General features: G+C 43.9%; 1 protein-coding gene across 1 annotated transcript; it reads left to right on the top strand.

Moving 5' to 3' along the window:
- Positions 1–10,188: 10,188 nt before the first annotated feature.
- On the top strand, positions 10,189–11,999 carry LOC119467281 (ATP synthase subunit f, mitochondrial-like). The gene is made up of 2 exons (XM_037728664.1): positions 10,189–10,338; positions 11,726–11,999. The coding sequence occupies exons 1-2, from the start codon at positions 10,196–10,198 to the stop codon at positions 11,847–11,849; spliced, it is 267 nt and encodes an 88-aa protein (XP_037584592.1). The 5' UTR covers positions 10,189–10,195; the 3' UTR covers positions 11,850–11,999.
- The last annotated feature ends 225 nt before the right edge of the window (positions 12,000–12,224 follow it).

Raw genomic sequence — 12,224 nt, 5'->3', positions numbered from 1 at the left:
CATCTATCCCAGTTCTTCCAACTGTAGCTCCTTACTGTGTTTATGACAAGCTGTTGTTACAGCCCCACAACCTCAGCATTGACCACAATTTGTCAGTTAGTCTTTTATCTTCCTGACTTTGCTCAATTGTCTACTTACTTGGATTATGTTCAGTAATTTTACTACTCCTGGAGACTTCCTCACCCTTCTGATCACTCATCAAGGGTACCTTGACGTTTTCTAACCTAGAGTCACCTTAAACACTGTCGTCTCCCTCTGGAATTTCCCCTCTAGAAGGTCCCCTTAAATAATACCACTCTGTCTCCTGGCATTGGCCATATCCCCGTCTTCAGATATCCAAAGGACTTACCAATAAAAGTGAGAGCGGGCAACTCGTGGTGGCTCATGCCTATAATCCCAGCACTTTGGGAGGCTTGGCACAGTGGGGAATCACCTGAGGTCAGGAATTCAAGACCAGCCCGGCCAACATGGTGAAATCTCATCTCTACTAAAAATACAAAAATTAGCCGGGTGTGGTGGCAGGCACCTGTAATCCCAAATCTGCTGAGGCAGGAGAACTGCTTGAACCCGAAAGGCAGAGGTTGCAGTGAGCCAAGATCATGCCACTTCACTCCAGCCTGGGTGACAGAGCAAGATTCCGTCTCAAAAAAAAAAAAAAAAAAAAAAATTAGCCGGGCGTGGTGGCACACACCTGTAGTCCCAGCTACTCAGGAGAACTGCTTGAACCTGGGAGGCAGAGATTGCAGTGAGTTAAGATAATACCACTGCACTCCAGACTGGGTGACAGAGCGAGACTCCATATCAAAAAACCACCACAAAAAATAATAATAATAATAAATTAAAAAGAGAGAGAAGGGCCCAGCATGATGGGTCACACCTACAACCCCAACACTTTCAGAGGCTGGGCTTGAAATTGCCGGAGCCCAGGAGTTTGAGACCAGCCTCGACAATGTGGCAAAACTTCATCTCTAGAAAATATATAAAAATTAGCTAAGAGTGGTGGTGCCTGTAGTACCAGCTACTCAGGAGGTGGAGGTGGGAGGCTGTAATCATGCCACAGCACTCCGACATGGGCAACAGAGTAAGATCCTCTCTCAAAAAAAAAAGAGAGAGAGAAGAAAAAGACAAACTCTCCTTGACCCGCTGTCCTTCCAAACTCATATTCTATTTCTTTTTTTTTTTTGAGACGGAGTTTCGCTCCTGTTACCCAGGCTGGAGAGCAATGGCGCGATCTCGGCTCTCTGCAACCTCCGCCTCCTGGGTTCAGGCAATTCTCCTGCCTCAGCCTCCTGAGTAGCTGGGATTACAGGCACGTGCCACCATGCCCAGCTAATTTTTTTGTATTTTTAGTAGAGACGGGGTTTCACCATGTTGACCAGGATGGTCTCGATCTCTTGACCTCGTGATCCACCCGCCTCGGCCTCCCAAAGTGCTGGGATTACAGGCTTGAGCCACCGCGCCCGGCCCTGGACAATTCTTTTAGGCTACTCTTCTTTTCTTGACCCTTAATAATGAACATCCCACCCTGAGGTTCAGGTTGGGGCTCACTTTTTTTCTCTGCTTTCACCATGGGGAACTTACCTATTCTCAAATTCCAGTCTTATTTCTGTGCTGATAACTCCTACATTTCCATCTCTGTGTGAGCTCTAGGCATTGCAGCTCTAATGCTTGACTGGCTGTTCTCCTTGGATGTCAGAATTGATTTTCTCTTATGACTTCTCTGTTTCCATCATCTAATGAAACTTTGAGTAACAGATTTACTTTTCTGAATCATTCCTGACTCCTCCCTCTGCTCAGCTTTTCATATTTAGTCTTCTTCCTTTGGTTTGTCCCCCAAATCTATCCCTTCCCTCTATTACCTTTGCTTTCGCACTGTACTAAGATCATACTTTGTATCTGAATTTTGAACGAAGAACTGCCATTCTGCTTTTCAACTCTTCACCTAACACATTACTACCATATTTACTTTACTAATACATCACATTCAATTCATTATTCACCTGATTAAAAAACTTCAAGGTCCTAGAGAATAAAATCTTAACTATTTGGGCTGGCTTTTCTTTTCTTTCTTTCTTTCTTTCTTTCTTTCTTTCTTTCTTTCTTTCTTTCTTTCTTTCTTTCTTTCTCTCTCTTTCTTTTTCTTTCTTTCTTCTTTTTTTCTTCTCTCTCTTTTCTTTCTTTCTTTCTTTTTTTGGAGAGTAAGTCCCCCTCTGTTGCCTAGGCTGGAGTGCAGTGGCGCAATCTTGGCTCACTGCAACCACCACCTCAAGGATTCAAGCACTTCTCCTGCCTCAGCCTCCCAAGTAGCTGGGATTACAGGCATCCACCACCACACCCAGCTAATTTTTTTGTATTTTTAGTAGAGACAAGGTTTCACCATGTTGGCCAGGCTGGTCTCAAACTCCTGACCTCAGGTGATTTACCCACCTCAGCCTCCTAAAGTGCTGGAAATACAGGAATGAGCCACTGCTCCCAGCCGAAAACTGCTCTTAACTTGCTTGTCCAACTATATTCCTTGCTTACGCAGCTCCAGCTGGACCAGGTTATGACAGCCCCTTGCATACTCGATTCCCACCTAACTTCTGTATCTCAGCCGAGACCATTTCCCTCTCTGAAACACCTGTGTCCTATCTACTGCCTCCTCAACTCCAAACATTACCTTAAGGTCTCTGCTTCTTGAAATTTCCTTCCATTCATTTGATAGAATCTGTGTATCACTGCCTGTGATATCTAGACATTATGTATTTTTTGTCTCAACAATAGAGCTGACAAGTCTCTTCCTTGGATGTAGAACCATATTACGCTTCTTGGTGACTCTGTAAGCCTCTCACAACACTTGAATTTGCATGTAGTGGGTGATTGATACTCTCCCAACATAAAACTGGTGTTCCTAATGTTGGGGTGAGTGTATAAGTCATAGGTCATATAGGTGATTCTCCTCGGAGCTGGAGGAGAACCCCTTCTCCTTGCAGAAGGGAAAAGCAATTTGCCTGAGGTCACTTGGCTAGTTAAGGGCTGAGGCTAGATCTCAGGCCTCCTGATTTCAAGTTAAAGTAACCCTTAGGTCCTCTGCTCTAAGGGGCTCCATACTACTCTCAGGACTAATCAGCTGGGCAGTAGTTAAAAGAGGTAGATTATGGGGGAGGGGCTGGGTGTGCAATGTGATTTAAGGGAAAAAAATAAAACAAGGAAAGAGAAGAACATATGAAGTTCCCAAATACACCATTACCACCTAAGCCCAAGTCAAAGGAAAAACGTCAACCTGTTCTCTCTTTACCTCTCGCTTCATGTATTCCTTCTCTGTATTCCATGGTATTCACCTTAACTTGGTTTCACCTGAATACAAATGTTGTAGGACAGAGAGTCAGAATTATATTGGACTTCAGTAGGCCTCAGTAAAAAGTTTGCATTTTGTTCTAGAGAAATGGGAAGCCATGAAAAGATTTTAAGAAGGAGTTAGGCACAGTGGCCCCCACCTGTAGTACTGACAAGTCAGGAGGCTAAAGCAGGAGGATTACCTGAGTCCGGGAGTTCAAGACCAGCCTGCACAGCATAGTAAGACCCTGTCTAAAAAGTTTTAAGCAGGATGGTGATAGGATCCTATTCACTTCAAAACAAAACAAAACAGGCCAGGTTCGGTGGCTCATGCCTATAATCCCAGCACTTTGGGAGGCCAAAGCGGTAGATCTTAAGCATCTTGTGGCCAGGTGCTCAAGGCCAGTCTGGCCAACATAATGAAACCATGTCTCTACTAAAAAAAATATATATATTAGCTGGGCATGGTGGCATGTGCCTATAGTCTCAGCTACTTAGGAGGCTGAGGCACAAAAATCACTCGGTTGGGAGGTGGAGGTTACAGTGATCTAAGATTGTGCCACTGTACTCCAGCAGCCTGGGTGACAGAATGAGATTCTGTCTCAAAAAACAAACAAACAAAAAAACTCACAAAAAAAAATCCATACTAAATGTTATATGGAAAATGGACTGAAAGGGGCAAGAGAGGAAGCCTGCAGAGAAGGCAATCGTATTAGTTCAGGCAAGAGCTAATGGTGGCTTGAACTAGGATAGGAACAGAAGGAGCAGAGAGAAGGAAGATGAGCAGCATGTTAAAAAGAGGAAGAATTGGCCAGGCGCAGTGGCTCACACCTGTAATCCTAGCATTTTGGGAGGCCAAGGCAGATGGGTCATAAGGTCAAGAGTTCGAGAGCAGCCTGGCCAACATGGCAAAACCCCATCTCTACTAAAGATTCAAAAACTAGCTGGGCGAGGTGGTGGGCGCCTGTAATTCCAGCTACTTGGGAGGCTAAGGCAGGAGAATCACTTGAACCTTGGAGGTGGAAGTTGCAATGAGCTAAGATCATGCCACTGCACTCCAGCCTGGGCAACAAGAGCAAGATTCCATCTCAAAAAAAAAAAGGAAGAGTCACAATTGCTGATGGATTAAATAATGGTGAGTGAGAGGTGAGGAAGCTAGATGGTTCCCAGTATTTCTAACTTTAGTAAGTAAGTGGCAGGTGGTACCATTTTTGGACATAGGCAAAATGAGAGAGAACCAGGTTAGGACTAATGGGAAGATGAGAATTAACAGTTCCATTTTGGCCAGGTGCAGTGGCTCACACCTGGAATCCCAGCACTTTGGGAGGCCAATGTGGGTAGCTTGCTTGAGGTCAGGAGTTCAAGACCAGCCTGGCCAGCATGGCAAAATCCCTTCTCTACTAAAAATACAAAAATTAGCCAGGTGTGGTGGTACATGCCTGTAATCCCAGCTACTCGGGAAGCCGAGGCACAAGGATCACTTGAATCTGGGAGGTGGAGGTTGCAGTGAGCTGAGATTGTGCCATTGCACTCCAGCCTGGGTAACAGAGTGACTATTTTTGAAAAAAAAAAAAAAGTTCCATTTTAAGCTTGCTAACTTTGTAATTTTTCTGAGACATTCAAACAGAGATATCAAGCATGTGATTGGCTAGTAAGTATAGGAAATCTTGCTAAATAAACTAGAAAAGAAATTTGAGAAGGAGATGCAAATTTGGGAGTCATCAATAAAGAGATATTTTCTGAAGCCATGGAAGTAAATGAGATTTCCAAAGGAAAAAACAGTAGGAGTAGAAAGTGAAGAGGGTGCAGGTTCAAGTCCTAAGAAACATCACATCTTACCCCATCGATTCCCACAAATGTCCAATGAAGGGAGCTGAGCTACTGAACCTCTTTCTGATTCTGAGTCTAGGTAGGTAGAGACTTGCTGGCAGGTCAGAGAAAAGATTTGAGCTAACCATTGTGGGAGGTCTCCCCATCAATTTATTCATTCACTGAATGCCTTATGTGGGTCAAGGATATGCTAGGCACCTGCTTAGGGACATAAAAATGAAAGCACTATAATTCCTCCCAATCAAGAAATGCTCGCCTGTGCCCATAACGATGTAGTATGCCAGCCTAGGCAACATAGCAAGATCTGTCTCTACAAAAAACACAAACATTAAGCAGGTGTGGTGATGCACATCTGCAGTCCTAGCTGCTCAGGAGGCTGAGGCAGGAGGATCACTTGAGATGGGAGATCGAGGTTGCAGTGAGCTATGACTGTACCACTGCACTCCAGCATGGGCAACAGAGCGAGATCCTGTCTCAAACAAACAACCCAATGTAGTATGATAAACATTCTAATGGAGGTGTGTATAAGGGCAGTGGAAACTCAGCGATGAAAGCAACCAACATCATCTGCCTGGCCTAGAACTGAAGCAAAACTCACCCACATGGTTAGAGCCAATGGCAATTACAAGGGTGTTCTGAAGCCAAAATGGCTTTTTCCCCCCGTTTACTTCTGTGTTGTTTTGTTTTAAAACAAACCCTGTACTTCCTAAGATAGAGGTAAAATGATAACAGTTGGTGATGGCAAAAAGGAGGCTTCTGGTTTTCTGGCCATTGACAACAGAGAACAGATCTTTCCAATAAGCATTAATCAATCAGGTGTGGGGCAGGGGTAGGGGTTACAGGGAAAAGTAGAAAAGAGTGGTTTATTGCTGTTCACAAAAAAAGCAATAAAATACTTTGCCCTGAGCTGCATAAGGGTCATACTCAGTATGATAAACTATCATTTAACATGAGGAGGAAATTGAAGTTTCACTTCCTTGCTTTTGCGGCACCCCTTGAATTGGGTTGATGATACCATTCAGTCAGTCAGCATGAGGCCTGCCTTACCAATTTGGTTTTGCAAAACAAAGCCAGTCATGGTCAAACTCAGTTGGTTAACATCATAGATTAACCTGTGAGGCCCCAGGAAAGAAAGGCAGCTGGGACTGCTCTGACTGGGAAACCATGGGTTAATTCTGGGCCAGCCTGGCAAGGAGCTTCATAAGATCTTTCAGCCCCTTGGCACCCGCCCACTATTCACCCCTCCAAAAGCTTCCCTCATTCACAAGTGTCCTGGGGTTGAATTGAAATAATCTCCCGAGTTTGAAGGATAGGGCCAGGTTGAGGGTACTTGATACATCGCCCCATTGTGTTATATAACTCTTCTCAGCCTGATTTCTTTAGAACCTGGCTGGGTAGCATGGTGTGGTAGAAAAAACCTGGCCAGAATCTATATGAGCACAAACTGGGGAAAACAAAATAATAATAAAAAAAAAAAGACAATAATACGAAATTTATTTCAAATCTTGGGCTCCAATAGGATACCTACATAACCTAAAGAAAACAGTGAGGGGCCGGGCATGGTGGCTCACGCCTGTAATCCCAGCACTTTGGGAGGCCGAGTTGGGCAGATCACGAGGTCAAGAGACCAAGACCACCCTGGCCAACATGGTGAAACCCTGTCTCTACTAAAAAATACAAAAATTAGCTGGGCGTGGTGGCGTGTGCCTGTAGTCCCAGCTACTTGGGAGGCTGAGGCAGGAGAATTGCTTGAACCCAAGAGGCAGAGATTGCAGTGAGCCGAGATTGTGCCACTGCACTCCAGCCTGGCACCTGGCAACAGAGCAAAACTCTGTTTCAAAAAAAAAACCAAAAAATAAAAAAACAAAAAGGAAAACAGTGAGGGTGAAAATATTGTTAAAGCTTTCCTGAACAGCCAGACATTTCATGTTGCCTCTGTGGCTATTAGAAAAGAACTGTTGATTCTTTTAGAGGATGATCCAAGGCCAGTTCTGACTCCTTTCTAAGTCTAAAATTTGCTGAAAAACTGAGGCCACTTTGGAATATATCGTAATCTGGAGTTCTTCAAACTTCTTATTGAGCTGAGATAAATTTCATTGTTTCTGTCTTTCTGAATTCCGATGCTTCTGGTGAGAAATGATTCTGCCAATAACACATAAGGTCTATCCAAAAGCTGAGAAAATTTGTACCTGCAAATAAAACTGCCCAAATAATGAGGCTCATGTTCCAAAAGGAGAGTAAGGTAATATTTTAGTTCCCTGAAGGTTGTCTTGCATTTTTCCAAAAGAACTTATTCCTGCACTCTTTTATTTATTTTTATGGTATTTATTTTTTTGAGACGGAGTCTCACTCTGTCACCCAGGTTGGAGTGCAATGGCACAGTCTCGGCTCTTTGCAACCTCCGCCTCCTGGGTTCAAGCGATTCTCCCGCCTCAGCCTCCTGAGTAGCTGGGACTACAGGCACCCGCCACCATGCCCAGCTAATTCTTTATTTTTAGTAGAGACAGGGTTTCACTATGTTGGCCAGGCTGGTCTTGAACTCCTAACCTCGTGATCCACCCACCTGAGCCTCCCAAAGGGCTGGGATTATAGGTGTCAGCCACCATGCCCAGCCTATTCCGGCAATCTTATGTGACTATAAATACAATTTAATTTTCAGAAAATCAAGGAAGATAATTTAGTATTGTGGGGAAAATGCTGCTGATGTTGAAACAGATTTTACTATAATGCCATGAAAATTACTTCCTGAGCCTCAAAATCATTATTATACAAAGAGGGGATTGAATTAGACTGCATGATACAGTCCCCCAATGTTTTTTTTCAAATTCTAAAATTCTATTATGAGCTTCTAAGTTTCTCTATCCTGACAGTTTTGGCCTTCAGATTATGCCTTGTCCCAACTGCCATACAGAAGAAGTTAGAATAAGTTTCTTCTGCTTCCTAGAAATATATAGCCTATAAAAAAGCAGCAGTCAGGCCTGGCATAGTGGCTCACGCCTATAATCCCAGCACTTTGGGAGGCTGAGGCGGGTGGATCGCTTGAGCTCAGAAGTTTGAGACCAGCCTGGCCAATATGGTGAAACCTCGTCTCTACTAAAAACACAAAAAAAAGCCGGCATGGTGGTGTGCACCTGTATGTAATTCCAGGTACTCAGGACTCTGAGGCAGGAGAATCACTTGAACCTGGGAGGCAGAAGTTGCAGTGAGCCAAGATCACTCAGAAGTTTGAGACCACTGCACTCCAGCCTGGGTGACAGAGTGAGACTCCGTCTCAATTAAAAAAAAAAAAAGCAACACATACGCTTTATGTACATATAATCTAATGGTTAGATTTCGCTTATTTAGGCTGGGCGCAGTGCTCATGCCTGTAATCCCAGTGTTTAGGGGAGACCGAGGCAGGCAGACTGCTTGAGTCCAGGAGTTCCAGACCAGCCTGGGCAACATAGTGAGACTCCAACTCTACATTAAAAAAAAAAAAACTTTAAGATTTCATAGGCCGGGCTCAGTGGCTCACGCCTTTAATCCCAACACTTTGGGAGGCTGAAGTGGGTGGATCACCTGAGTTTGGGAGCTCAAGATCAGCCCGACCAACATGGAGAAACTCCATCTCTACTGCAAATACAAAATTAGCCAGGTTTGGTGGCGCATGCCTGTAATCCCAGCTACTCAGGAGGCTGAGGCAGAAGAATCGCTTGGACCCAGGAGGCAGAGGTTGCTGTGAGCTGAGATTGCACCATTGTATTCCAGCCTGGGCAACAAGAGCCAAACTGCGTCTCAAAAAAAAAAAAAAAGATTTCATTCATTTACTTGTATTTTGTGCTGAAGGAAGTTTTTATTTGTATATTTTAAAGTGAGGTGCTATTAACACCACAAATAAGACTGCAGGTGGAGGTTTTTAACTACTCATGACAACAACCTTGCTGAGTGGCTGCTTTTCAAGGGGCTTGTGGCATAATGAGTGGCATTCTGGGCATGAGCCAAAAACCTAGATTGAGAAACAACCGAGGTACAGCCATTAGCTTGACCTCGGGCACGTCTCTTAGCCACCCTGAGCCTTATTGGCTTCAACTATAAATTAAGGGGTTAAATTAGATGGTTTTAAATTAATTGGCAAAGCTTCTTTTCAAGCAGATATATGAGCAAGACCAAGTAGTGGTGAGGTGTAAATAAGGGCATTAGTGCCTTTAGTAATATGATGAATGAGAAGAGATTTGGAGGTGCCTTCTGAGTGATAAGGGAAGAGAACCTGTGATTTTCAGCCACAGAGAACAATAGCATAAACTAAAGCCCCAATTCCACTCTCTTGATTTAAATACAATAAATCCATTAAATGAAGGAACTTGGTTTGTACACAACACTTAGGTAGCCCTGTTAATAAAAACAAAAAGTTTCCCATGTCTGTGAAAAATCATCACGAAGCAGTGGAAGGCTTTTGAGGCAAATATAATTGAGTTCAGTAGGGGATAAAAATAGATTTTCCCCACTCATCCTAGGTTCGTGGCTGAGGCCCCTATAACAAAAGACAGTTCAAAATCCTGGCTCTACTAATTCCTAGGTAAGGCATTAGTAGGATCTTCTAATTTCTAGATCAAATCATTTTAACCTCAGGATTGCTGTGAGAATAGCGTAAGTATTAATAAAAGTGCCTAGCACAGTGCTTGACATATAATAGATAACAGCAGATAGTAATCCTTCCATTAATGATGGGAACATAACCCATAAATAAATGAGCTAGGTAAAAATACTAGAGGGAAATAATAACAGTCAATGTTGACTGAGTGCTTACTCTGTGCCAGTAGGCACTGTTAGCATATGTTATCACATTTAGTCCTCACAACAGCCCTGTGAGATGGGAACTACCATCATCCCCATTTTATAGATGAGGAAACTGAGACTCAGCAAGATAAAGCAACTTTCCCCATGGTCACAGACCTAGGAAGTCATGTAGTCATGATAAAAACTGCTTTGTCAGGAGATTGAACCTATTCTTGTTGGGAGGTTACCAGATAACTCACTTTAAAAAAAAAACAAACGTGACCAGTATACCAAGATGGCGTCAGTCGTACCATTGAAGGACAAGAAACTTTTGGAGGTCAAACTAGGAGAGCTACTAAGCTGGATCTTGATGCGGGACTTCAGCCCTAGTGGCATTGTCGGAGCGTTTCGAAGAGGTTACTACCGGCACTATAACAAATATATCAATGTGCCGGGCGCGGTGGCTCAAGCCTGTAATCCCAGCACTTTGGGAGGCCGAGGTGGGTGGATCACGAGGTCAAGAGATCGAGACCATCCTGGTCAACATGGTGAAACCCCGTCTCTACNAAAATTGCCAGAAATCACTGGACTCTAGAAATAAACTTCTCTGGGTCGGGTACAGTGGCTCCCGCCTGTAATCCCATCACTTTGGGAGGCTGAGGCGGGCGCATCACGAGGTCAAGAGATCGAGACCATCCTGGCCAACATGTTGAATCCCGTCTCTACTAAAAATGCAAAAATTAGCTGGGCGTGGTGGCGCTTGCCTGTAGTCCCAGCTACTAGGGAGGCTGAGGAGAAATGCTTGAACCCGGGAGGCAGAGGTTGCAGTGAGCCGAGATCGCACCACCGCACTCCAGCCTAGTGCCTGGCCACAGAGCGAGACTCTCTTTTTTTTTCATTTCTTTTTCCTTTTTTTGTTTTTGTGAGACTCTATCACTTTTTTCTTTTCTTTGCCCAAGCTCCGGAAGATTTATAATTAAGAGACTCTATCTCAAAAATAATAATAATCATCATCATCATCATCTCTCATAAGCCTGGGAGTTTCCGAGATTTAATTAACCTTTGGAACACAATTATGGATCTTACATGGAAGATGTAAAGATAATATAGGAAATGTTACTAGTAAGGGGGCTAACAGAAACAAAGAATCCAAGGAAAGCAATTAAAGTCACAGAAATAGCAAACTACGAAGAACTGGACCATCTCTGAATCAAAAATCAAATCTTAAACCAGGTGCTCACGCCTGTAATCTGAGCACTTTGGGAGGCCAAAGCAGAAGAATAGCTTAAGCCCAGGAGTAGAAGACCAGCCTGGGCAATATCATGAGACCCCATCTCTACAAAAAAAAAAAAAAGAACATTATTTTATTTTTATTATTATTTTTTTGAGACAGAGTCTCACTTTGTCACCCAGGCTGGAGTGCAGTGGCATGATCTCAGCTCACTGCAACCTCCTGCTCCTGGGTTCAAGTGATTCTCCTGCCTCAGCCTCCTGAGTAGCTGGAATTACAGGCATGTGCCACCATGCCCAGCTAATTTTTGTACTTTTAGTAGAGACGAGGTTTCACCATGCTGGCCAGGCTGGACTCGAACCCCTGACCTTGTGATCCACCTGCCTTGGCCACCCAAAGTGCTGGGATTAAAAAAATTTTTTTTAATTAGCTGGGTGTGGTGGCTCATCCCTATTGTCCCAGCTACTCAGGGGGCTGAGGTGGGAGGACCACTTGAGCCCAGGAGGTCAAGGCTGCAGTGAGCCATAACAGTGTTATTGCACTCCAGCCTGGGTAACATGAGTGAAACTCCGTCTCAAAAAAAAAAAAAAACAAATATATCAATGTGAAGAAGGGGAGCATCGCGGGGCTTATCATGGTGCTGGCATGCTACGTGGTCTTCAACTACACCTTTTCCTACAAGGAGCTCAAGCATGAGCGACGACGCAAGTACCACTGAAGAAGGCAAGCTCTGCCGTTCCCTCCACGACCTTCTTGGCTTGAGCCCCTCCATAAGGAACACAGTCTCGATTATTGCTGAATCCTTTCATATCCTAATGGAATTAACCTCCAAATAAAAGATGACTGGTTAAAAAAAAAAAAAAAAAAAGTTTGTAAAAATTGGCCGGGCATGGTGGCTCACACTTGTAATCTCAGCACTTTGGGAGGCTGAGGCAGGTGGATCACTAGGTCAGGAGTTCAAGACTAGTCTGGCCAAAATAGTGAAACTTCGTCTCTACTAAAAATACAAAAAATTAGGGTGTGGTGGTGCATGCCTGTAATCCCAGCTACTTGGGAGGCTGCAGCAGGAGAATCACATGAACCAGGGAAACAA

This window comes from Cebus imitator, unplaced genomic scaffold (genome assembly GCF_001604975.1).
Source record: "Cebus imitator isolate Cc_AM_T3 unplaced genomic scaffold, Cebus_imitator-1.0 Scaffold274, whole genome shotgun sequence".
Taxonomy (NCBI): Eukaryota; Metazoa; Chordata; class Mammalia; order Primates; family Cebidae; genus Cebus; species Cebus imitator.
The sequence above is the reverse complement of the archived record's forward strand: the minus strand, read 5'-3'. Positions and strand labels throughout refer to the sequence as shown.